Source organism: Acromyrmex echinatior, chromosome 14 (genome assembly GCF_024713525.1).
Source record: "Acromyrmex echinatior isolate Ae372 chromosome 14, ASM2471352v2, whole genome shotgun sequence".
Lineage (NCBI taxonomy): Eukaryota > Metazoa > Arthropoda > Insecta > Hymenoptera > Formicidae > Acromyrmex > Acromyrmex echinatior.
In genome coordinates, this window is record NC_141865.1 from 6611105 (window position 1) to 6638107 (window position 27003).

General features: G+C 38.5%; 1 protein-coding gene and 1 long non-coding RNA gene across 7 annotated transcripts in view; one reads left to right on the forward strand and one right to left on the reverse strand.

The window, feature by feature from the left end:
* Nucleotides 1–27003, forward strand: part of LOC147907398 (uncharacterized) — a 104783-nt gene that overhangs the window by 19621 nt on the left and 58159 nt on the right. The window lies entirely within an intron of this gene.
* Nucleotides 12758–27003, reverse strand: part of LOC105150508 (uncharacterized) — a 72423-nt gene continuing 58177 nt past the window's right edge. For both annotated transcript variants that reach the window (XM_087413528.1, XM_087413527.1), the window contains 18 exons: nucleotides 26190–26467; nucleotides 25084–25431; nucleotides 24686–25009; nucleotides 23906–24265; nucleotides 23463–23775; nucleotides 22752–23368; nucleotides 22278–22658; nucleotides 19642–22209; nucleotides 18855–19141; nucleotides 18241–18787; nucleotides 17852–18136; nucleotides 17422–17665; nucleotides 16970–17313; nucleotides 16579–16870; nucleotides 16158–16466; nucleotides 15618–15901; nucleotides 15143–15547; nucleotides 12758–15028 (listed from right to left, as the gene is read on the reverse strand). In XM_087413528.1, coding sequence (XP_087269654.1) covers nucleotides 14993–15028; nucleotides 15143–15547; nucleotides 15618–15901; nucleotides 16158–16466; nucleotides 16579–16870; nucleotides 16970–17313; nucleotides 17422–17665; nucleotides 17852–18136; nucleotides 18241–18787; nucleotides 18855–19141; nucleotides 19642–22209; nucleotides 22278–22658; nucleotides 22752–23368; nucleotides 23463–23775; nucleotides 23906–24265; nucleotides 24686–25009; nucleotides 25084–25431; nucleotides 26190–26467 — 8222 coding nt within the window. In that variant the 3' untranslated portion in view covers nucleotides 12758–14992. The remainder of the gene's footprint in view (nucleotides 15029–15142; nucleotides 15548–15617; nucleotides 15902–16157; nucleotides 16467–16578; nucleotides 16871–16969; nucleotides 17314–17421; nucleotides 17666–17851; nucleotides 18137–18240; nucleotides 18788–18854; nucleotides 19142–19641; nucleotides 22210–22277; nucleotides 22659–22751; nucleotides 23369–23462; nucleotides 23776–23905; nucleotides 24266–24685; nucleotides 25010–25083; nucleotides 25432–26189; nucleotides 26468–27003) is intronic.

Below are 27003 nucleotides of genomic sequence, written 5' to 3' on the forward strand. Positions count from 1 at the left end.
TATCAAGATGTTAAATGACAAAAGATCGAAGAATGTCGACTATCATATTCATTCGATTAAACAAAGGTTGTTCGGAAGTTGCTATCTGCCAGAGTCGCAAATAAGGGAAATGGAATGCGTTCCCTGTAAACCACGCGTGCCTTCAGCCTGACTTAACGACAGAAGGCGAAGGCGAGGCAAAGAAGTGGCGGCTTTTACGCGGGAAACGTAACACGAGCGGCCAGGAGGCTGCGATTCGTGACTTCTCAGAAAGCCGATGGAGCCCGTTGCCTCGCAGGTCCGTTTCCAAGCCCCCCGTGGTTCTAGCTCATTAACCAGCACCCACCCTCCATCCTCCCCTCCTACCTCATCATCCTCTTCTGCACGTCGTTGGCGTGACGGCTGATCTCACGAACGGCGTGCGTGCGATGTGTGCGTGTGTGTCCGTACGCACTCATCAGGTAAGAAAGAAGCCGCCTGTGCCGACACGCGGGGCGCTAGGCGTTGGGTCAGTTAGTTATCGGGGGACGGTTATAGATAGAAGAAGACAGCGATATTTCGTAGCGAGCATATGGTGAGATATTCCGAGTGGAAGAAAGACGACCAGAGAGACTGACTCGTAGGTGGGGGGTCACGGGGGGAGGGGAGGGGGGGGGTCTTTCTCATTCCCTCGACGCCCCGAGCCAACGAGCGATCCTCTCGTCGCTTCAAACCGGTGTGCGTCCGTCTGACGAGATAATTTGTTCCTCGTTTCCTGGGATTCCATGAGCTGGAGGATTCGATACACAACGGAGGCAGAGCGCGGTGGCGGCACGACGCGGCGGTGGGGCCTGAAAAGGGTCCCCACGAAACGAGCCGTCGATGTACGTTCGCGGTCGGTCGCAACGCGGCGGCGCCTCTTTATTATTACAGGGCCTCGCCGACACTTGGGCGTGGGAAAACGACAGGCGCGTTCCCCTGCCGTTTCAACCACTGTCGAGAGCGATTCGAATCGAGATATTCAGTTGTCGAACCAAGTAACTATGTGCTGAACATGACGTTCTGCACGCGCTACAGATGACTCGGGGGATTCAATGATGATTGAAGTCCATTAACTTCAATACAATGGCGTTTATGGCGAAGCTTTTTTCTGGCCTATCTTACGCAAAATTTGAATGTTTTAAAAAAAAATGTCATTGTGAAAGAAAATTTATAATTAGTTCGATTAATTCTACAAACAAACGAATATTCTTTGATAACTACGAGTAAGATAAAGGAGGATCAAGAATGGGTGATGAAGAAAGCGAGTGGCTAACCCCGAGAGGATCAAAGAAGAGGTGGCGTAAGGCAGATTGGTCTGTTCGCCACCCGGGGGCGCCCCAAGGTGGCCGATGCTCGCACGCCGAGTCCAAGAAGAAGATGAAGCGAATAGATCCTCGTTAGAGGAACGAAGAGGTGAAGAGAGCCACAGAGTCTGGGAGAAACATGGTGGCCTCGCCTCACGCGAAGACCTCCCGAAGACGGAGTCCGAGAGCCGCGCTTACGACGCGCTCTTCTCGACAAGACTGCCGACATCTTTGATAAAACTCGCGCACGCTGCTACATAAAAATTTAGCGAGCATAATTGCGATTTTTCTTAGGATAGAAAACATTAATTTATTTTCAATATCTATGACAATTACGTTTAGTCTGTGTATAAATTTTAATTTTAAATTGTAATCATTTCCCTACTTATGTTTCGCGATTTACAAATTGAAGGCTGAGGAGAATGTATTATAGAAATGTACAAAGATACAGAAAGAGTCCTCAATTATAACTTAAATAAGAAAATGTCAAAATTGGATACACGAAAAATTACTGGACGCTGGATTCTGATCAATACGGATTATCCCTTTTTAAGGATTGAAAAAACGCACCTGTCTTTTATTTATGTATCCTTTCTGTGGTCGCTCATATCGGCATCTTTGTAGAGATACCGATGCCTCTGGCGTCATCGAGGTCCTATTTACGTCTTCCTTCAGTCCTCTCTAACCACAATCCTAATCTCATCTTTATTTCACCTTCACCTGCTGATGTCTTTTTCTTATGTTAACTCGCTTCCAAGGCGACACTCGCGACACAGCTATAATTTCGATGTTCCTCCTGGTCCTAAAATTACTATGAATCACATCCTACACCACATCTTACAGGCAAAAGTATAATTAATTATACACTGCCTATATGAATATTTTTATTTGTCATTGATCCTCCCTGCCTCCTCGCCTGCTTTTAATTTTTCTATTTAAATCTGAAGGTTCTATAAAGTAAATCACCCCGTGCTAAGGGAAAAGAAGCGACAGATTATGCAATTATCTACTTCTCGCAAGCGTGACTTGTCCTTGGTTGATCACTAGCGTCGCATAAATATCAGGTATTACGAGGTTGTCACGCGTCGAAATTCGAACCGACGCGTTTTGCCGCTTCAGGCTGTTCCTCGCGGATGGGAGGGGAAAGATAGAAGGGGGAGGGCAGCGTGGAAGAGACCTTAATCTCATGGTGGACGGCGTAGGGCCCTTTAGCTGGGCCCCCACCGCGTGCGTATGTCCTCTAATCATGGCTGGGAAGGCCGCCGCGGCTTGGGATAGAGACGTTCCACGGCCTAATTGCTATATATATGCCAAAAGGGGTTGGGGGGAGGGCCCGGTCGGTCTCGGTCGGTTATGCCGGGACCCACGGTGTTATTAAACCCTCGGGGCCCCTCGCTCCACCTCCGTCACGGGGAAACGTTCGGTGGGGCCGTCAGTGGACTCCGAATATCCAGCATGCTCGAAAAACTCAACGCTCCGTGAATCGAAGTAGCCGCGTGAGCAGAGAAGTTCGCTTTGATTTAACGCCGAATAATTACTGCATCGTGATTTACAAAATCGAACGATTACGGGGCAACTTACTTCCGTATCGGAACGCCAGCAGTCTGACTTTGCGAATTCTCATAATACAAGTATAATCCTAAATTCTTAACATATCGTTTAAATTTTTAATGAAATTAAAATAGAAAAATTATAATTACATACATAGAATAACAATAATAACTGATTCAAGGCTAATACATACATCGACATATCGATTTGAATATATTGTTTTTAAAGTATTTATTTTTATTCATTAATCTTATTATTTTACACTAATTAAGAAGTTATGTGACATGTATATATATAGGATCGAATCTTTTCCTACTACCGCGACGGATGCTAGTTAAGGTTAAATAACTCGAAAGCCATAACAATTTTTTCCAGTAAACTAAGATAACTAATGACCTCTAGTATATAGCACCGTCTCCTCATTCCTCTTTTCTCTCTCCTTCCCTACGCGTGTGTGTAACAGGTTTTGAGTTGGACTCTTGGCTCGTATCCGAAGAAGTGTCGCGCGTCGAGGAAAGTCGGTAATAAACTTATAATGGGTCTGCCCTCCAGATTTACAGCCCCATTTACCAGGTTTCTCTCGTCTTTCTCATTGGCTCGGCCCGCGTTCTTGACTCTTGTTCCACGTTTGTTTCTTTTTTTCTTTTCCCGAATGTAGAAACGCCGGCCATGTCAGGAGGAGGAAAGAAGCCGAAGAGAAAAGAGCCGCGCCGAAAAGTCGACGGGGGGGCGTCGACCCGCGCGCTCCATTTTCATATCCCATGCGCGGCTTGATACAAAAAGCGATGAATTACGATTTACGGCGGTACCGTAAGCTTTCCAGGATACTCTTTGGATTCTGCCAAAGTTTAAGTCGCAGAGAAGACGTTGGTGGCTCGGCCTATCTGCTCGACCGATCTGCACAGTGGAAGTTGAGATATGTTTGCGCACGCGTATATATATATATATATAAGAAAGAGAGAGAAGTCTCCATCTCTTTCCTGCATTTAGTGGTGCGCTGCATATCTGTAAGAGAAAAAGAGAGTAACGGGGCGTCAGCGAAGGGCGCCCGAAATGGACGGGAAACGACCAAGAGCGAGAACTTACCACCGAGGTGTCGAGAGTTAGTAGCTTGCTCCCAAGTAAGATTCCGAGATAAGATCATTTACGAATTAGCGAGAAACCAAAGTCTTGGAGAAGCCTCGTCGAAATTCACGCTTCATTTAAATTCGCACGCATCACAAAATTTCAAATGACAAACGAAAGATGAAGAATGTATTCGCTCTCGCTTTCCAAGTGGTTAAATAAGCAAATTTAACTTTGCTTATTTTCTTAAAAACCGAAGATGCTTTTTTTCTATTATCGCACAACGATTAATCGCGAAAGGGAACTCCATGCGAAACGCAGAATCTCTGGTTTCTCGACAAGACAGAGAACGTGAAGGAGAACCCGTTGGTGCATCGACGGTAAAAGCGAGAGCAGCCATCGTAGTCAATTTCTTGTTGGCTTCATGGCGAATCAGAGAGGCTGCGGAGAGAGCCCGAGCCTGATCGGGCCGCCTCATTGTTTTTCCATGGTGAGGCCCCTAGCGGGCTTTATGAGCGCTGAACGGGCCCCATGACGCTCAGGAGCGTAAGAAGCCGCCGTAGGGGACTTTCGCAAGTCACCCCGAGGAGGCCTTTGTTCCTTGTTTGCTCTATCTGCCGTTGCTTCTTGTAAGGGTTACAACGATGACTATGACGACAACAACGACGCCGACGACGACAACGAAGACGACGATCGAGAGGACGAGAAAAACCAAAATTGATTCTTCTTTGCTTCTCGCCTTTGCCGCTACCTGCTGCCTTCGTTCTACCTATCGTCGTCGACACGATCATTACGTGCACGAGGCGGACCGCTAATCCACCGGAAAGTTGGGCAACCCGGGCACAGTCTCGCCGATGAAGATGAATTATGACGTTGGAGGTCCGCGGTTGATTCCCTATTGGCGGCGCTCTCATCCCTCATTTCGCCGACTTCTCCACGCTCTCTCGTCCTTCCCTGTCCTGCTTGCGAATTCGATATCGTAATTATTACCCACACGTTGTAGTAGCAAAAGGATCTTCACGCTACTTGCCGTCGCGCTTTATGGCCGACTCATCTCATTATCCGTAGCATGCGAACATAACAAACGCTTTTTGACTGTCGATCGTCAAAGATTCGTGCATCCGTCTGATATTTGTAAATCGAACGAAGGTAAATTAATAAATCTTGCTCTCGAATTGTGTACGAATCTCTTGCTTCTTAGAAATCGCAATACATTAATTGCATATGCGCAAAATAGTTATTTATCATGAATGGAACTTGTAGAAAGCTAAGAATAGGAACTGTCGGTTTCACACACACACACACACACACACACACACACACACACACACACACACATACATGTATATAATGAAAACGGATTATATATTGGAGAGAGAAGCTGAGGGAGAAATGATTTTTCATTTTCAAATGGACGATGGCTGCGCTAGAATCCTGCCGAGAACCGGTAATCATCTTGTTCTCAACACCCTGCGAATAATATAAAAGGATCGAACTCGCGTTAATTAGATTGCCATCCGCTTATACACGATACCGTCGTTGTGGTTACAGGGCACGTGAAGGGAAGTGTTTCGATGCCACTATAACGAATGGGCTGGGTTGTAAGGCGGACGAGTCAATGTTCCGAGGAAATTATCACCGTTCGAGAATTCGAACCGCTGTCGTAACGATCCGGGCGTGAAAATCGAGGAAAACGAATGGATCGTACGGATTCTGTCACGCCTACGGGCCCTACGATTTCCCGGCTAATCAGCCGTACCAGACACTCTGCTCTGCGCGCGTCTTTGCGCGCGACACGTTTCGTAAGTTGAAAGAAGAAACAAGAAAGAAAAAGTGAGTAGCAAGTAAATAGTAGGCCGACCAGGAAATTCGACGTACACAAAATTCGTGAGGTGTTAGGCGCTCCGTGACCGTGGAAAATCGGATTTCGTCGGTCTTTAATGATTCCATCGATGACATCTTTGACAAAGGACACTTGTCACATATCCCAAGGAAGATTAACCTTTCCGATTGAAGAAAAATTTATGCTATTCAAATATTTTATAGCAATTCAGGATCACACGATTCGTATTTCTAAATTTCATGCTTCGTTATGTTATATTATCTCATGTCATGTCGAATTAAGACCGAGAACTATTTTACGAATTTAATTCACAACAAAACTCTTTATGGGAACAACATTTTTTTCATTGTTAGTGAGCATTTTATTGTAGCCTTTAAGATTATATGGGCCATAAATTCGTTCCCTATTTGTAATTTATCGCGATTGCATTCTACCGATTTTTATCTCGGCACAATTTATGACATTTGTGATCACGCGATAGATTTGTCGTGTTCGGTCTCGCGATGGAGGTATTTCCTGTTTCGATTGGTCGACCGACCGAAGGACCATGTATAGGTTTCTCGGAAATCGGCTGCACCGTCAAAAGATGTTCGATCGGTTAGGCGATCGACTACGGAATCTCACCACGAATTTAATTAGGTGTGGGACAAAGTTTCTCCTACACGGCTTTACGGCTGAAGCGTTAAAATATATTGACATGCTAATCGTTTGGATCCTCGAGATTGTTTTGCGATTTTTCAAACGTTACGATGTGAAAAGTTCCATTTTACGCTTCATTATGAATCTATTTATGTATATACAGAAAATAGACTTCTTCGAAATCTAGCAATAGTATTATAATATCGCAGTATAGTAAGTAATTTATTCTATAAGATCAACAATATTGAAATATTTAAACAATTATGAGTGAACTTTAGACTGACAAGAATAAATTAAATAAAAAGAAAGAATCTTATTTTTGGTTAAATAAGTAGCTTATAGAATCGAAAAAAAATATTTGCAAATTTAGATGTGAATATTATCAAAATTTGTTTTTATCACAAATAGAATTTTTTCTTTTATTTGAAACATTTAACTTGCACAAAGGCAAAACTCATTTTAAATAATTCTATGGTTATATTCTTATATTCTTCTCAAATTATCTTTTTTTAATTATGATAGTTGTGATAGTAACAAACAAAAGTGATATTACTTTATATTACTAATTGCGTTTAACATTTCGGAAATTTCCGAAAAAGTCGGACGAAGTTGACGAACCGTAGGGGATACTGATTAGATGTAATATCTACAACGGAAGCGATGAATTGCGTGCCAGGGCGGATCTGTCGGCTTTACTGGTAGAAGAGAAGCTGCCATTTCGAGCCTGACTTGCGACGTCTCACGGCAGGGGAAGGACTAAACGTCGTATGAAAAAAAGACCGAAACGCAGGTAAATCCCGGCAAATGACAGGATCCATCCGGCTAATGTCCCGTCTTTGTGTCATTCATCGCTCGAATTCCACTGAACATTCGCAAATTGTACAAATTTCTCTTAGAAATTTTCTACTATAACTTGAGAAATTTAGAATAAAATTGCAGAATAAAATTTTGTCAATCTCTTGTTTATTGCAAAATCCTTCACAGATATTGCATATATATATATAGAGAGAGAGAGAGAGGGAGGGAGAGAGAGAGAGAGAGAGAGAGAGACTTATCAATTGCACTCTTTTAAGAATACATATATTCTTCTTGAGATAGTAAAACTTCTGCTTATTGATTAAAGTTTTCATCATCATCATTATCATCATAATCAGTCATTATTATTAATCATTTATTAAAGCATGTAAGCATTTTATATAGAATTTTGACCTCGTCATGACCATAATCTCTTCGGTACGTTTTTCAAGATTTTAAGGAAAGAAGCAACTCTGTCTGTGTTACACAATTATATGGTCCTTATTATCTGGAAAAATCTCCAGAATGCGCAACTTCTCTCGCACCATACCACCTCCAATTCACGCTGCTGATTCTCAAATGTTCAGCTTCTCTTCAGCGGGTCGTAACAAGCCGCACTTCTCTGTATATCCCGGAGCGGCGAAATGGGCCTAATGAAGACATCTCGGTAACTCGGCAGAAAGAGGGAAGGCCTCTCCGGTCTATCCCAAGGTCCCAAATCACCCGCACAATGGCCGACTTCGCATCCATTGTCGGAACAGGGCCGCGACTGGATCGGCTCTGCCTATAATGGCAGACAGCATCGGTACCCAGCATTGTGCCGCTTCCTGAAAAGAGGATAGAGGGAATTCGCCGTGATCTATGGGCCACAGAATCTCGTGCTATCAAGCGGACCCTAAAGAGCGGCTCCCAATATAGGAAAGACTGTCTCGGCCATCATCTTCACCCTCGCTTCACCCTGAAACTACCCGTCCGGCCGTCAATACCGATCGTTCGCGGAACCAATCGCGTGAAAAGGATTTCACAGAAAATTCGAATACGTAGAACGTTGTCGGTTTACGGCTATTCGGACCGTTTAACACACAAACATACCGCAATGAGTAGTATTCTGTCTCATTCAAATACTTTTACTTTTCTAAAAAAAAAAATCATGCGTAACTTATACGTAAATAAATCTTACGGATTTGCATTTCGATATATGGTTATTGTTCAATCGTGTAATTTAGAATGACATTTATACTTTGTATATCACTCTCTCTCTTTCGAGTTGGACGAAAAATTTTAGATTTCTTTACTTTTTTATTATTTTTTACAATTTTGATAAGAACCAATTTTTGTTTCATTAATTTATATATTTAAAAGAGAAACGGAGACACAGAGAGAAAATATTGCAATCATTATCGCAAATTAATCGTTTCTTTAAGTTATTTAGTATTTGATAGATTAAAGATATTTATTTCAATGTCAATTTAATATTAGTTTTGCATTCTTAATAGAATCCTTTTCAGTTCTAATATTCTATAATAAAGCTCATGCGTTACTTTGACGGATGAATAAGCATAGTACGAAACGGCAGGCCAAGATGATCATTATGAGTAGTTGATGGACATGATCACGCCTGGTTTACAAATTATATGACTATCATAGGGGAAGATATAATGGAGCGGTTGCGACCGTCTCAAAGATCCGTTCGCGTCGTTGTAGTTTCGTCGAAAATACGTAATAAATCCAGGTGGTAAATATGTCGATGGTGAAGTCACGTGGTGCGTGATAGGTGGTAACTTGTGACTGGATGACCTGATGATTTGTAACTGGTAGCCCGCCGTTTCCTGGCTAATCCCACAAAGCGAGCCGACCTTAGAAATTTCTGGACAATTTATTCTATAGCATACGATGTGTAAAAAGGACATCGTTTATGCGACCGGTGTGACGACATTGTGACTAACTACTCGTGGAATCCATGAACTAAGTGAAGAAACTTAAAGCATAAACATACATAGAATAAAATATATAGTACTCTGATACTGTTGACCGAAATGTATAATCGTTCACAATTGTTTAATATTCTTTCGGTAAATTAATCCAAAAAGAATTTCAAAGTACTCCAAAGCGTTTAAAGAAAAAAATTGAGGATGCGTCTAACGGATAAACACTGTTAGACATCAAATAGGCATTGTTAATTCAATCCTTTGAATTAAATGACATTTTGTTATTTTTAATTTCTATGTATATCAAAATGTAAATCAATCTATTTCTGTAATTAGTTTCACTGTAAACATTTATATTAATAAGCACTTCGTAAATAACAAATTAAATTTAGGTCAAATTTAATAAATTTTTTTAAGTTAAATTGTTAAACTCTTATAAAAATAATTAACGGCTTAAAAATTGGATATAATTTTGGATCTATAACATTATAAATTTAACAGTGAAGTCTTTTTTCTTTTTAGAGATAGAAGTAATTTAACAAATAAAAAATCACTTCGCGAAGTATGATGTATGCAAAGGCATAAAAGCCAAAGCGAATGCCACCCGCGAAATCGACGTTCATTTATATATCGCTCGCGGATGCGTCCCTGGCGTTAGCCATCTCCGTCTTCACCATTGCCTCCATCCTCTTCGCCATTCCTTCTTTTTTACTCCTTCGCCATCTCTCTCTTCCTCGCATCTCAATCTAGACCCCTCATCATGTTTTAATTTCACGGCCAGCTTTCCCCTCGCTCTGAATCCCTTCCGCGCTGCCAGCAGCCGGCGGTACCAGATAGAGAGATGGAAAGCAAGGACGAGAGAGAAAAAGAGAGTGAGAAAAAGATGGAGAACGAACTCTCGTTGGTAACGAAGACGGGATGTACAGAGATATGGGCGCAAGGAAGATGGGATATTTAGCTCCATCGATAGAAGATTCACATCCAGGGGGGCGTCACTCTGATCTCCCTTCCTTACCGACAGAGAAACTCCCTTTATCCAAACGTCGATGACTCGGAAGCGGCGGGGTAACGTGTCTTGAAGAGGGGGACGAATGATCCGAATAACAGTGGCTAGTCCACACACGCCGCGAAAAGTTTACCCCCACTATTTCATCCTTACAATGTGCTCCTATTGCGTTGCTCGTATACATTTTCTTTTGGTCATCTAAAGGGCTCTAGATAATAAAATGGCATAAAAAGACCTCTGACAGTCAAGATGAGACGATATAAAATTTTCGATTAATCTGCAAATTAACGCGTTGACCTTGACGACTTATTTTAACAGCATTCTTCCTATTTTATTACAATATGCACGGTCTTCGTCAATTTTTACATGATTATACGAACACGTGCGCGACTGAAGGCGAGGAAGGAATAGCGAGCTATGGGAAACGTCTGCTATAATCTCCTTTATAAAACGAATTTCTCGCTTTTATTACGCAAGACAGTTTTAAAACATTGAGAAAAGAAAATGAAATTTGAAAGAATATTATTATATGTAGTAATTTTCAACATTTCCGATTTAATGATTTCTATACATACGATTTTTAATCTCTAGATATATAAAAAAAAGTTTAAGCAATATTTATATTTCTATGATATTTTTTAAATATATATTTTCTATAAGATGTCTTTTTCTAGGTAATTTCTAAAAAAATTTTTAGGCTCTCTCTCTCTCTCTCTCTCTCTCTCTATTTTACAATAATGATTCAATTTAAAAAATTATCGAATTTTTGCTTGTTTTATTGAATATTTATGTAATATTTATTAGAAAGTCATATGTTCAAGTCATATATTACATTAATAAATTAAAAATTAATTGGTATTCTTATTTAAACTGTCAACCTTAGAAAACGTATATTTTAATAAATAAATCCTTTTATACCTAAAAACTTCTGAAATAGGATAATATGATAAATTACATTTCCTTTACTATGTTTTGACGAATTGAAAAATGCACACGGAAAGAACAATTTTGATAAAGCATCTAAAAATTTAGTTAAATACAGATCTGAAAATAATTTTTTTGGACTACCAGCATAAGGAGAAATGCTGCAAAAAATGTTGATATTCCAGCAATCAGTTTGTACGTCCTACATAATTATTTTGATTCGACAAAATTATTTTTAGATTTTTAAATACTTTAGTAAAGCCATTCATTCCATGTAACTCCAGCACCTATCACAGAGATTCTTAAGCATAAACGCAGGGCGATTATCTCACGACAACGTGTCGCAAAGGCTTCACGGTTGACGGACTTTGTGAGAATGATGAATAATAAGTGCTTGAGCTAAAAATTAAGTCATTTCAGGTTGTTGCGCAGTAAAGAATTTTTTTGTCATTATTTTTTTATTGTTTTATGATTAAAATAACCATTTGCTATTTGTACTTTTCCGAGCGCCTTATTTTATTCATATGCTGATGAAGTGTAATATTTCATTTAAGTATAACGTAAATTATATCGAATTCAAGGCTTTTACCATTTATCGATTTGAAATATCTAATTAATTTCTTTAAAATTCTCCTTTTTAAATGAACGTATATAATTTTATGGATGTATAACTTTATAAATAATATTTCCAATAAAATGTGTAAAATTTGACATACTGGCTGCAAAAAACAGGTAGTTAACTGAGAGAGCGTTGAATTGCTTTTGCGCGCGGTTGACCATGCTTGACAGAATCCTAATAAGGATCGGTAGCATAAATAAAGTCATTTGCGGTAGGTATCATGCTCATAAGTTTTTGTTGAATCAATTCTTCCGGTGATTAATGAGAAATGAATTTTTCACGGCGATGAATATAATATAAGTTGCGCGCAACTTTTCTCATTCAATTTTTCTAACAAAAATGCAATATCGCGCAACATTTCTACATTATTGCAATCACGTAATGAGACGCAATCTCTTTACAATGTTTTTGCAACTTTTCTAGATTATATGGATCATAGCTTAAAGTGATCGTTAGTGGCAATCGCGTGACAATTCCGTCGATTATAAGCTATAAGTTAAACTATATTCTATCGTCCATTAAAGCTGATGCTCGGAAACAGGTTTCACATAAACTGCATTATTTTCCCGGTGAATTCACGATTACCAGCTAGTGTCCTAATAAGGAGTCCTAATAAGGAGTCGAGGGTATAAATAAAGTCATTTGTGGCAGTTGCCGTCCTGCCCTTCGTCGGAGCCCTTCGACGAATCGGGCCTTTCGTCGCGTATGAGAACGTAGAAATCGCAACCAAGGATCGCGTCTCGAATGGGACTCTGGAGGATCGGTTTGTTTTGCGGATTAGGCTCATGTTTTAGTCGCGGCCCGCGACGAATCACGAAACGCGGACCGGCGCACGTCGCTGCTTTTTCTCCCAGTGAGAGTCGTCAGGCCGTCGACTCTCAATACCACGACGGGTGAACTGCGAAGGGCTACGTCCGAAATTGCTTCCATAAATGTTCAGCGCACATAATCGAATTTGCGAAACAATAACCCCGCTGATTGGAAATTAATCAAGTCACACCGTTTACGAGTTTACGGTGAGCTGTAGAAACGTTCTCGACGTCGACGAATGTGTAGACTGAGATTAGGTTGAGACATCAAAACTTATATGTACAACGTTAAAAATTTATTATAAGAATAAATAATTAGTTTATATTATCTATGGGATTTACATAATGTTTTAATATATAAAAACGTTTTAGTAACTTATATCGATGAATGCCTATCGTATAATAAATGGTAGTTCTCTACGCACAATGGTTATAGATTAATTTGCTTTATAGCATTCGGCTAATTGTATTTTATCATTGAACGCCTTTATTTCTCTTTATTTTCAATTGTTCTCTGTTTTTTTATATTCTTTGTGCTACAATACCTTTCTCTTTTCCAAACTTGCTTTCAATTTATAACAGTTAATTCCAATAAAATTTCAGAGAATCTTTTCAGGATATTCTATATATTACAAAACTTGGAAGTTCACGCAAATAGATAGAAGTTGGAGAAAAAGTTGGTTAAAATAGATAATTCACGCAGTAGATAAAATCTCAATAATGGACCTCGCGATTACAATATAATAATACATAAAACGCGGTTAATATATCTCGTTAAAATATTGTTAATTAGATCAGCTTACGTACTTAAGTTGATTATAATTTCTTGAGTATGACAAACAGGTACGTTTAAGACATGCCGTTATATTATTGACTTTTATTAAAAGTACGTATAAGTATACATGCGCTAAGTGTGTACAAAATTACAATAGCATTACGTAGAAGAGGTTCCGGTGGAGAGAATATTTACAACAGGGTAATACATCTATATTTATACGTATATCTATGCATATATGTATATGTATATGGAAAGGTTCATTTTTTGGATGTAAGGAGGACAAAGTTAGTAAAGAAACTTAAGATATATGAGCATCGTCATCTTCGTTTCTTAAACCGGTAGAATTTAATCCATCTCGTATAATCTTTCGATTAAGCGTGGGCTTACAAGAGGATCTCGATATGTGATACACCTATCCTTCGTTACCTCCATTTATGCTATTTATTGAGCTAACAGTAAATACATCGCGAACTTTAACGCATCTCGTTTGCTCTTTCTCGAGTTTGATATATAGCGACGTTGCCGCGGCTTCGTCTCGAATGTGAACTGGAAGACGTGTGTCTCTCGAATGTAAAATGTTAAAATGCAATTATCTTTTGCAGTTTTTCAAATATATTTGTAAACTAATTGTAAGTGCTAAATTTGTGTCGAAGTTACCGTTAGGAAAGTAGCTGTCTGACATAAATATATTATAAAGACTACAAATGTGTAGTGTAAAAATATTCTATAATATAAGACAATTTACATTCTAGCAAAATTTACATTCAAGCAAATATTAAAACGATATTTATTATCGATCTCGAGCACAAGTTCGATCGCTCCGAAATAGCCTTGCAACGAAGCCGGGCAACATGACATGACTTGTCGGAGAATAGACTAAACAAACAAACAGTAACAACAAAAATAAAAAAAATGTTCTTTTTTCGTGATCAATGTAAGCATCGAGCTATTCCGTCGTGCTATCGGCACGACGAATTGGCGCCATCCATTATTTATGACACTGTTGCACCATGCTTGCATGTGCACGGTAAGCTGTGCGATGATCGAAATATTAATTCTAAATTTGAATCTACATAAACATTTGTAATATTTTTCTAATTCTATGGTCTGTTAAAAGATACTTTTTAATATTCTTAATATTCTCTTGACAATTCCATTTGAAATAATTAATCATTCGAATCATTGTATTAAAATTCATTAATTAATAAAGTAGCCTAATATTTCGATCAGCTCCAGCGACGAGTTCCTCGATCTCGTGAAAATAATAAGGAAGGCAACAAAGAAGCTTCTTCGAAGTCTTTCCTATTTCATTGGTTGTATTTTGGCACGGGGTTGATTGTGAGTCACGCGCGCTTATCTTTCGTCTTGAGGCGAAATTACGCGCAGAATTTTAATTTGTAAAGTATTCGCCCATCAAATATTAAATTTAGAAGAATTCTTCCTATGAGAAAATGTCATCAATTTTTATGAATATCAAGCTCTATAAAATCATTAATAAACATATAACAAATAAATTTACCATAACAGAAATAGAAAAGAAACAATATAACAATCGCGATAAATAAATAAATCAATATCATAAAATGAAATATGTTGCTTCGCCTGTTTTGATAGCAGCAAATTTCAATTATTTCGACATACAATGATTCATAAATCTACGGAGAATACCGTCCAGCGGCTTCATTCGCAATCAATCTTCCCATACGTCGTGACTCGTTCTCGTTTGAGCGTCTATAGCGAATCGAAATTAGATTCCCGATCGCTAGTCTGTGAAAAGTATCAATAGTTAATAAAACCAAAATGGTAATTTCAGTAGGATATTAAATATTAGTGATACATAAAAAAAATTTGGATATAAATCCGTAAGACACACTATCTTACCCTATCCGGACTGTACAATGGCGGATGTTGCGCCGGAAGTCTCAGTGTACTTCCTAAATCACGCTCAGCCATGGTGTGACCCTCACTGGCGCTGTCTCTGGTGTCCCTATTGTCTCTAGTGTCTTTGCTGTTTCTTCGGGCGGCGGCGACTTTTGTCGGCGGTTGGATCGTTGTTTCACCGCACGATCTCGCTAAAGTAGAACCAGCCTCGCCTAGATCCAATCTAAGAAGCTTCGTGGGAGCTTGGATGGTTGTCTCGCCGCACGAACGAGCTAGAGTCGAATCGAGATCAACTTGAAGATCTCCGCTTCTTAGTACCTTCGTCGCTGGTTCCACAGTGGTTTCACCGCATGAACGTGCCAAGGTAGATTCAGCATCCATATTACGGGTCACCGTTGCCGATACCTGTCAATAATTAAAATTCTACTTTTTGTATACCTTCTAAATTTAGGTTGAGATAAAAACAGAACCGTACCTGAAAACCAGCACTCACAAGAGCACCCGTGGGTGTCATCGGGTTTCTTGTGCCTTGCAAATCAGTTTCCTTACAGTCTTTCGCGCTAGATATACTTTGTTTTCTATTGGCGGGAGAGCTCGTACCATTGTCGAGATAATTTATAAGTTTATGTTCCTCGGCAGCAAATGTACTCATAACGGTCTTATTGTAATTTTGTGGTGATTGCGGTGCCGATCGATATTTCGCGCGTGGAATCATAACTGTCAATGAACGATCACGTTGATCGTCGTTGACTGATATCGCTACAGAATAATTAAATTTATTAAATTAAATTTATTAAATTAAATTGATTGAATTTATAGATATAACACGATTTTAACGTGTTATATTTGTGTCAACATTACACAAACGTTATATGTTATACGTTACAAATATTACTATTTACAAATATTATTATTAATATTTGTATTTTATACAAATATTATAATATAAAAATCTTGAATATGAAAGAGGTTGTTTGAAATATAATAAATAAGAAGTGGCAATAGTAAAACGTACCGGTTGCAGACACCATAGTAGCTTTTCTGGGAGGATGACGAGGTTTCGCGCTGATCTTACGAACTGGTCGTTTGTTCGGCGGCAAGGGAGCTATCATTTGCGGCGGCGGTGGCAAAACATGCGGTACGTGATGCGGTATCGCTAAGTCAGTGACGCTACCCTCGCTGCTGGTATCACCACCTGTTCCAGGGATCATGGCTCGTCTGTCGCCGGTCTTCCGTCCTGGGCGACGGAAGCACGTCATTCCCACACAGATTGCTAGGAGACCCAGCAAGATCGCGCCGGTCGTCACTAGAGCTATCAATAAAACTGCAAATATATGGAAATATAATTGTTTAAGAGTTCCGTTTTATATGATATTGATTTGGTTCTCTGATTTAATTGCAAAATCATTATACTTCATAAGAGATATTTTTTTCACCTTTGAGATTAACTTGACATCGTTGACCGCTGTGCCAAGGGAAGCACTCGCATACTTCTTGACCGAGAGAATTGGTAACGCAATGACCTTTGTTATTGCAGCCCGCGCATCCCAATGGCGCTTGCGAGCATATCCTTCCGGGATACGTTGGATTTTCTGATAAATCAGCCCAGCCTTCTCTACAAGAACATTGATAGGATCCTCGTAAATTGAAACATGCTGCGTGGGGTGAACAATCATGATGCGGACCGCCTTCCTTAGAAGCGCATTCATCAAAATCGGTCGCCTCGATCTGAATTAGATTGAAGAATGAAATGTCAATAATCCATAATTATAACAATTGCCTTGAACTTTTGTAGTTATTAATTTATATTGCCATGATTCAACTTACCGAATCAAGATTCTTTGAAGCATAGACCTCTGTGCCACCTAAACTGTAATTGCTGCCAACTAAGTATTTCCGAAGGACTTCTTTTAATCTGGTTTCATTAGCATTATCGCTTAGTTGCACGTGAAACTCGACTTTTGTAGGATCCGGAATGAATCCAGCAATTTTAAGGCCTCTGTACACATCTCTCAAGTCACTCTGCATTAAAGTTCTATCTAAAGCTTCCTTCGTCGGAACTATCAAACGTTTGTAAGTTGCCGATGTAGAATCATTTAAGGCAGTATCATACGCTATGAATTCATGGCCGATACGATCCAAACCAACGCGCAGCGTGTATGTGTAGGTCGCTAAAAATTAAAACACGTTAACTTAAACGTATTAAATCGAGCAATAAGTATATTCGCAAGCAAAGTATATCAATAAAAAATGCATACGGATTTATCTGTGAGACTTACGTTTGCAAGGACGATCCGGGAACATTCTTGCAAACCCTGGTCGACAGACGCACCTCATCTCGGTTCCTACTTCGGCACATATTTCAGATTTGGATGATTTACACTCCGGTATGCATTGATTCGCAGTTGGTGTAAGAGGTATTATCGGCGCACCAAGTATTCCACCTGTCAATACTTTATGGATTTCATTACCCATTAGATCTTGCTCATCACGAGAAACTTCCTCCCCGTATTCAGCCTCCACCTAAAATTCAAGCAAAATATACCCGTCTAAGTAAAAATTATTTCTTAGTTATTTATATTTAATAATTTTTGGTAATTATTTGATAAGAAAATATCGACTTCAGAAAAAAAAAACTAATTTCTTAAGTAAAACACGCTATGAAAAGCTTTTGTTTATTGTGACGAATAGTGTTTCATAAATCAATACCTCTTCTCCTCCAGGCACAGGTGGTTTCTGATCACTCATCACGACAAATATAGAATCATTATCCGCTATGTTGTCGTACGTCGAAGGTATCCTGGTAACAATCGGTTGTAAGATTGTCGAAGTTACCGTAGATACTACGCTTGTCGAACGCAGCAGTGTTTCCGTCACAGTCTCGACAGTCGTCGTAGTCATCGTATGCGTAAGTAAAAGTGTCCTCGTTGTTGGCGGCGAACCCAACACCGATGTTTTAGTTCTTGTCACCGTTGAAGTTTTGAATTTTGTCACCTAATCATTAATATGCAATTAGTACGATTATATATCACTAATATAATCAATGCGATTATTCAAGAAATAAACAATTATTTAAATTTATGTCAAGATGCTCGTACCTCTTTTGGTTTCGTGTGAATAGTAGCATTGGATTGATTCTTGGCGATGGTACTAGTCGCCTTTACAATATTCTTCGTAAACTGTGTATCCGAGTTACTTACTTCGGGACGTGTCTTATTGCCCGGTGTTGGTATCAATGTATTGGTTACTTTACTGATCGAACTGTCGACTCTAGTCACTATTATGGATGACTCTTTATTCGCCGTTTTATTCACGATGCTGTATTCGATTATTTGTGGTTTTTGTGTTTTGATATTCGATATCGTCGAATGCTGTTTCTTTTCCGTTTCTATGATGAATGTTAAAGATTCGGTAGGTTCCAATCTTGTCGACGGGATGCTTTCGCGGCTAGATTCTAAGAATACTGGATGCTCGGGTCGCTTAACAGGATTTGGTGGAATGTCCAAAACATATGATCTCGTCGGATTGACATCACGGTGAATTGTCGACGATTTACTCGGCTGAATATGATCTATTTGAGGTAGTCGCAGTTTTGTCGGTATTACTATATTTGTCGTCAACGTCGATGTCGATTGAATGGAGATTCTAAAAATGCAACAATTTAATTATTATAATTTGTTTTAACAAAGATTTTATTAAATAATTTACGTACCTAGACACATGTCTTGTATCAAACGGTTGCACGGTGTAAATGCTGACATGCTCACTCATTCGCGTTTCTATAGGTCTGAGGATATCGGCAACGTCAACTACGACTGGTAGATCAACAGTACCATGAATAATTGGGATTTTCGATTCAATATCCTGGATTACTGGGATATGAGACGTCGCGACGGCAGTGGCTATCTGTATAGAACCGGAAACTGCGACAGCTGGTCTTATAGTAGCGATCTCAAGCGGTCTTGTAGTTGTTAATACTGGTGGCGGTGGCACCATGTCCTAAAGTATAACAAATATATATCATTAGATTATGCGACTGTTTTTTAAAAATTTTTCTCAGAGTTTTTTATATAAATTTTGAGATATTTTTCAGAAATATTGAGAAAGTCTATATCTTTTCTTGGAATTTTTCATATATAATACATAAATTCTGAAATATTCTAAAATTTTTCTTTCTATAATTTTTGAAAAAATATTTTAAACATTAAATTTATTGAAATTTAAATCTAATGAAAAATTTTAAAAATTAGAACTATTTCTTAAAAATTAGAATTATTTCAGAAACCACATATATGAAGAATTCTAGAAAAGCTGTAGACTTTCTCGACACTTCTGAAATATTTTAATTTATATTAAAAATTCTGAAAAATTTTCTAAAAAATTATAAAATTAATCAGAAATTCTGAAATTTACATAAATTTTGAAAAATTATATGAAAAATTCTGAGAAAAATTTTCACCAACGAACGAATTGCAAATCAAATATTTTGAAGGTTTTACCTGCGACAGTAATTCTACGAGAAAAGGTCTTGTAAGTGACGGTCTTGGGCTGGGTGGAACCATATTTGTGTTAGGTGGTGCAATCGTTGTCGAGTCTTTTAAAGGTACATATTTTGGAGGCTTCAAACCTGATTCGTCGGTCGTCATTAAGGCGAATCTATCGTCTATTGGTATATGAGTGGTAGTGATGTCTACCGGTGGTGGTGACAACCCGAGCACGTCGCTTGACGGCGGTGGCGGTGGTTTAAGTCCTTCTTGCTCTTTTTTCTTTGATTGATTTAATCCGATCCCCCCGTTTAGAGGTGGTGGCATCATATTTCTAGAAGGAACATCTTTGATTTTGTCCTGTTCACTTTGAGAATCCGAGGAAGCAAAGTTCGTCTGGTAAGCAGTTTCCAAAGTTTCATCGTTCTTTTTATTTTGTGATAAATTATGTTTCGTAACTAGCATGCTGGGCGGTCGCTCAGTTTGCGTCTTACTGTCTACTTCTTCGCCCATAGCCTCGACCGACATGGAGAACTTAACATTCGGACGACCATGCGTTTCCAGTCCCGCAGTACCGCTCGAAATAATTACTGGTTCTGGCACTTGGGGTTTCGGTTTTGTCAGAATATGAGGATATTCCGGATGCACTCTCGTGAACGTTCCATGCTCTGGTCGAACGATATTCGGACGTTTATTGCCGATTATAATCGGACGAGATGTAGTGCTATTTTTATTTTCAACTGTTTTCTGTTGAGACTTCACAATATCGGAGATTGCTACATCCGCGTCCCAATTCTGAAGATTATGATTTATTTTTATTCTATGATTCAATGTTTGATTGACAAAAATTTCCGCATTCGGTTTGACGTTCTCCGGACGTCTTATAGAGTAATCGGGTCTAACTTCTAATTTAATTGGTGGTTTCGTTAATATTTCTGGTTTATTTCGAGTTAAACTAGGTCTAGAATCAGGCCTAATTGGTCTAGAGAACGGCCTTCCAGGTCTATCTACCTCAACGCCGAATTGAGGTATAATCGCCGGTGGCTTAAGATCGATGGTATCGTCGCGTTCGAGTGAGTTTAGTGTCGTGACTTGTCCGTTTTGCGTTTTAGTCATAACTGGTCTTGTATCTTCATTATGAGGAGCGGGTATACCATGAACTATTTCGTAATCGGATTTATAGTCTTCTTTGTATCCGTAAGAAGTAGTCGGATCGACGTGACCATTATAAACACCGAAAGGTTTGCCTTGTACTACGGGCAATTCGTAAGGCCTCGTATTGTAGAGATCGGTACCATGAGGTCCTTGCAAAAGTGGTTTCCCATCCGTTTCATGTTCATAAATTACGTCCTGTTCTTGCTCGACTTCTAGCGGTTTGCCTACAACCGTATTGATGGAAATAACTGGTCCATATAAAGTTTGTGATGTCAGAGTTTGGTTGATGCTTTGAGAATTCGTTGTGTCTTTTTTATTCTGACCGTTGATTTCTTGACTTCTATTTCCTTTTCCATAATACTGATTCTGATAATTAATATACTCCGAGGCACCGATATCAGAATCCAATTGTATCTGCTCTGTATGTGTATTAGTCTGCCATTTTTCAAGATGATCTGACAATACATTCTGCGTATTCATAGCTGATACTTGAGAATGCTTGTTTTCTTTCGATATCGGATTTGGATGTAAAGGATTGTGGTATTCTATTGCACCAGTGGGTACGTTATCGTTCTGCTTATTATCAGTTGGCGGCATAACGTTACCTATGTTTGTCTTATCCGGATAAATATGCGGTCTATTTTGATTGTCAATTTGAAGAGTGAATATATTAGGGGTTATTCGAGTTGGTTCCTGATGAAGTTGAGGATTCATTGGTGGACGATGTGATAACATAAAGGTGTTGTGCGTCTTTATTGGAGGTCTCTGTAGTCCTGAATACGTTGGTTTCCTAATCGGCGGATATCCAGTAGGTCGTTCCATGAAAACGTGTCTATCTAAGGGTCGATTGGTCGTCGGTCTTGGTCGTGGTCTCGGTCGATTATTTAGAGCAAATCTAATCGGTTTCTTGTCGGATTTCCAATTGGTGCCTAAGGTTATCTCGTTTCCAGAATCTGGTTTTCCAAGGAATATATATCGATGTGGAACTTCAGTCGGCGTGACTTCCACACGCCTCGGCGGAGCTTGTTCCATCGGAGTTTGACCATTTGAAAAATGACCACGCACTGGCGGTTGGTGAACTGAATGTACGTGAGAATGGACAGATGGATGACTAGCAGGTTGCGGTCGAACGTTTATTGTCTCCGGCTTGTGATGTACAAGAATTTCTGTATGAACGTGACCTTGACCGGAACCTCCAGATCCATCAGGTCGTTTGATCAGATGAATCTCCGATGGTCTTTTATCGGGTCTTAGTACAGACACCTCTGGCGTTTCTAGCGGTCTCTCGCGTACAGGTGGCAACAAAATATGCGGACGACTGGAAAAACCTGGTTTTGGTGAAGAAACCTTAAAGTTGGTAGATGGTGATGGTGGAACCATGTAATGAGTTGGATTTTTCTCACTTGAATATTGAGGTAATTCTTCAACCTAAACATATATACTAGTATAAGAAATGTTGCTTTACGCGATGACACTAATAAAATTGATACACATACCTTTTGAATACCAATGAAACTTGGTCCAACTTCAGGTTCTGGGTAAGGAGATGGATCGTCAAAATATTGGCCACTTATATGAGGTTCATTAGTATCTCCAAAAATCAGAGCTTGTGTGCCACCTTGAGGAATTACGACATTAGCTACTTGACTGGGTTGGATATTGACTAATAAAGGTTGCCCCGTTGATCTATCAATAACATGTGGGATCTGATGGACTATCGGTTTGGTAGAAATAGGTTTTGACTCTGAGCTCTGTACAATAATAGAACTATCCGGCAATAAAGGATCTTTTTGTGCCCATGGCGGTCGTTTCTGTTCTTCCGAAGATAACATAACTGAAGTCGGATGTGGTTTTTCGATCGGTTTGTCCGGATGAATCTTGAAATTATTATATGTTATGTACACACATACACACACACTGCATAAATAAATATATATAATGCAAATGTATATAATACAAATAAAACGTACTTCATCATGTCTTGCCGGTGGTGTTAAGGGATCTTTAGCGCTCCATGGTCTTCTATATTTTTCCGGATTCCACTCTGGAATTTTAGGGTTCACATTAGGATTCGCATACTGTTCTACGTTTGGTCTGTTAGGTGGTTTAAGTAAGGGATCATTCTCCAGGATATCCTGTTTTGATGCGATTCTCTTAGGCGGTGATTGAACGGAAAGCAACTTTTGAGATTGTTTAGGAGCCGTTGGATGATTTGCATCGAGAGGAATGGAAACCGGTACTTTCAGATGTTCCTCGTAAATCTGATGTGCCGGTAAAATTTGTATTTGTGGATCTTGCGCGGTTTGTTGAGTTTGTACATCGTCGTTGTTTTCTAGCACCTCTAATACAGGATGCACTGGAATATTCGGTACCGGTAATGGTGGCGGTTTCATGCCAATGTGCTCTTCATCCTTCAGAAGCGTCTGCGGCGGTCTCGGCGCCATTTTGCCCGGTTTTCCTATGATAACATCACTATTTGCGGTAATTATTTCACCCGGGGATATCGGTATACCGTCGGCAAGACTACTGGTAACCTTGTGGCGCGTCTCGGCAATGTAATTATGATTAAGATTCGCCAGATGAACAGCTAGAAAAGACAATCATTTCATATTTGAAACGTGCTAAATAAAACATAATAAATAATTATTGTTAGTTTTTGATAAAAAAAGAAAAATCATTACCAATATGTTGGCTTTCAGCAGTTTCTATATCACCGTCAGCAAATTCTGCGACAGGTATGTAGATAGGCGATCGTTGTGTTGTGACTTCTTGAATCTCTGCGAGAGATACGCTGTCGTTTCTACGAGTAGCTGCAGTTTTTCCTTGCAATAATCCGGCCATTGCTGTGATTACTGGTCCCAGAGCGGATAAACTATTTATTCCTAAAGAACCCAGACTAAGAAGAGGTTTGCTAACTGAACCATCGTCTCCGGATTGAGAATTCGGCCTTTTATTTTGTGATACATCGCTTAATATTGTAGTACCATTATTATCCTGTACAAAAGTTGCAAATCTTATTTATATATAAAATATTCGCATAATTTAATATGTTCCAAAATGATAAATATTATTGTGGAAAACATTTTTTCTCGTAATTTAGAAAAAGTTTGTAAATGAAATATACCTGTTTATCAATTGAATCTACTGGCTTTATATCAAAGTTAATGTCCTCCGACGTTTCCGTTGACATTGTAGTTGTTAAGTTGTTCGTGGGACTTTTCTCGTGTTTTTTTATTTCTGTAATAGAGGTTGATTGTGGGAGATCTGAGGTCGCAGTTGGCTCGATCTGATCTTCATCATCGAAGAAGATAATGGTCGAACCCGTGACGACGTTTTTCACCGGATCAGAATGATGCGCGGTCGTCAATAAGGCGTTCATATAACCGGCGTCTAATAAACTCGGAGCTATTGATTCTGTTACGACGTTTTCAACGATATGTGAACGAGACGTCACAGTTGTTGATGTTTCACCATCTGGACCAGCCTGTTTATGATAGGAGAAAGATTTTAAATGTAAAATTCATAACATCTCAAATTAAATTCAGCTTGAATTATTTTAATCATTTTTATAAGTCACTACTGCTCCTACTCAATATCGTCGTTAATTTAATTAAAACAATACAGTTAAACAATTGAACTCAATAAAATATATTAAATTTGATTCAAATTTAGTTTATTATTTAGTTTATTATTTACTAAATTCATATGTTAATATGGACGTATTTATTTTGAAACTAACTACAGAGAGGAATTGATTTACATTTTGGCATTCATGGAAATTAAAAATAACAAAATATTATTTAGATTATAAAATTTTAATATTATTTAATTCAAGAGAGGTTACCATTGCTCTTTTGGTATTTAACAGTGTATATAAGACGTAAATACAAAGTACCATATTTACCTGTAATAACGTTGTGAAATAAGTAAATGTGGTAAGATATGTTTTAGTGGCGAAGATCTGTATAGGCTCCGGCGTAGGACTAACCGGAGTGGTTTTCATGGTTGTTTTTCGCACTGGCACTTTCTCCAATACCACGTCAGTCGATGTGGCTACGTTTGTGCGAACTATCGTGCTACCTTTTTCCAAAAATGTGTTGAAATATGTGTATGTAATGTAATATGTTTTAGTCATATCGGTTACGCTACTGTCGGTGTTATCTAAAGCAGTCAGAGTAGTTGTGACACTGGTTGGTCGCGGCGGAGGTGCTGATTCTGTTACTATTAGCTAAAAATCAAAAAAAAAATATAATGCCATAATAAATACCAATATAGAAATTTGCGATAAGAAAATAAGCTAACCTGAGTAATCGTGTCGCTGATCGTCTCTATTTTCGTTCGACCTTCTTCCATAAACGTTTTTTCCAACACTGTGGTACTGAGATATGTATTGGTTTCCGGTCGCGGAACTTCTGATGGCTCGAGAATCATGTCTAGGTAATGTTGCGGCGCGGTAACCGTGTTCGTTATGACTCTCGTGCTACTTTCTAAGGCATCATTCACATCCGGATGATCTGTGTTTAAAGTCAAATATGTATACGTTGTTTTAAATACTTCGGTGCGTAAAGTCGGGGATGCATCTAAAGTCACGGCTGCTGTTTCGGAACCAGGTTTTCTATGTCGTTCCTCTGTTGCTGTATTCGCTACCACCTAGAAGAAATAATAAAATTATTATACCAATGAGAATTTTTGTAAGTCGTTTCAAAAATTGATTATCAATTATGTGAAATTTGTTATTTAATGATATGAAAAAAAATATATGAAAAAATGATTAAAACTCAAAGAGAGATTTAATTTAATATCAAAGAGAGAGTTAATATCGTAATCAAACTTTTTTGTAATAATTTTCCTTGAGAGAGAGAGAGAGAGAGAGAGAGAGAGAGAGAGAGAGAGAGAGAGAGAGAGAGAGAGAGAGAGACTTATGATTGTCAGATCTTTTTAAAAAAATTACATTAAAATTATAGACTATTAATACCATTTTATAATTGACAAAAAATAAATTCAACACTATCGTTGCAATCCTATCTGTCTTCTTCACATATCTTTGTAAAGTAATTTATTTCTTACACAAAATGAAATATTCCATATGGTTTAAAGTTGTTTATAAATTGTAAGAGGGAATAGAGAAACTTTTTATTTGAAGAAATATACACATATATATATATAATATTGTATATAAATATATTATGTATAAGTATATTTATATACAATATATATATTAGGTGTTGGAATTAATTCGTAGCGTTTTACAAGTGATGGGAAGTACTTTCATTAATGTATTTTTTAATGCTCATGTGAAATAAATAACATTCTTTCATTAAAAAACGCTACGAATTAATTCCAACACCTAATATATATATATATATATATATATATATATATATACACGAATACGTTTGCGTAAGCACCTGCTGCTCCGTTGAAACGGTAGTCGTTCCATCCTTGGTGATTGTGCTGAGGTACGTGAAAGTTGTTGTGCAAGTCTTCGTGACAAACTCGTTCGGTTTATCCTGCGGCAGGAGCATGACCACCGCTTCTGACAAGGTGAGGGTAGGTTGAGGATTTGAGTTTTCCCATCGTAGAGCCGGAGTTGGTCCAGCGACAATGACTTCTACGCCGTTTGACATTACACGGGTCTCTAAATTAAATCTGCGCCCTTCTTCCTCATCCTTCGCCTCGTACTCTCCTATCGTTACGATGTCATAAATAATGTATTGTATATATGTAAAAGAAATTACTTTACAATATCAATTTAATTACTATTTATTCGAAGATATTGAAAAAAAATATTGTAGCGATGTGAAAACTACTGTCGGAAGATTGTAGGCTTACCTATTGTGATTTAAATCAACGATCAAATAATATCTGTATTAATGTACAAAGATTAAAAAGAATCGTATATTCGGATTACAATCGAATATACGACAAATTTTTACAGAAAAAGATACAACTGATAAAGTTAAATTAATTGTAATTAATATAGGGGGGATTAATATTTATATGTATCGTACATTTTAAAAAACGCAAATTCAGGTATATACAGCGTCGTTTTGTCCATATACAGTATTTACATTTCATACAGGGCTGTAATGTACAGGAAAAAATTTAGAATACCAAAAGCCAATTGACACAATATTTAACAGAGCATTTACACAGTCCAACAGTCCGTTTCGTACAAGTTTAACAGAATTCGCGTAATCAGGAAGTCTATAGCGAAAAAAA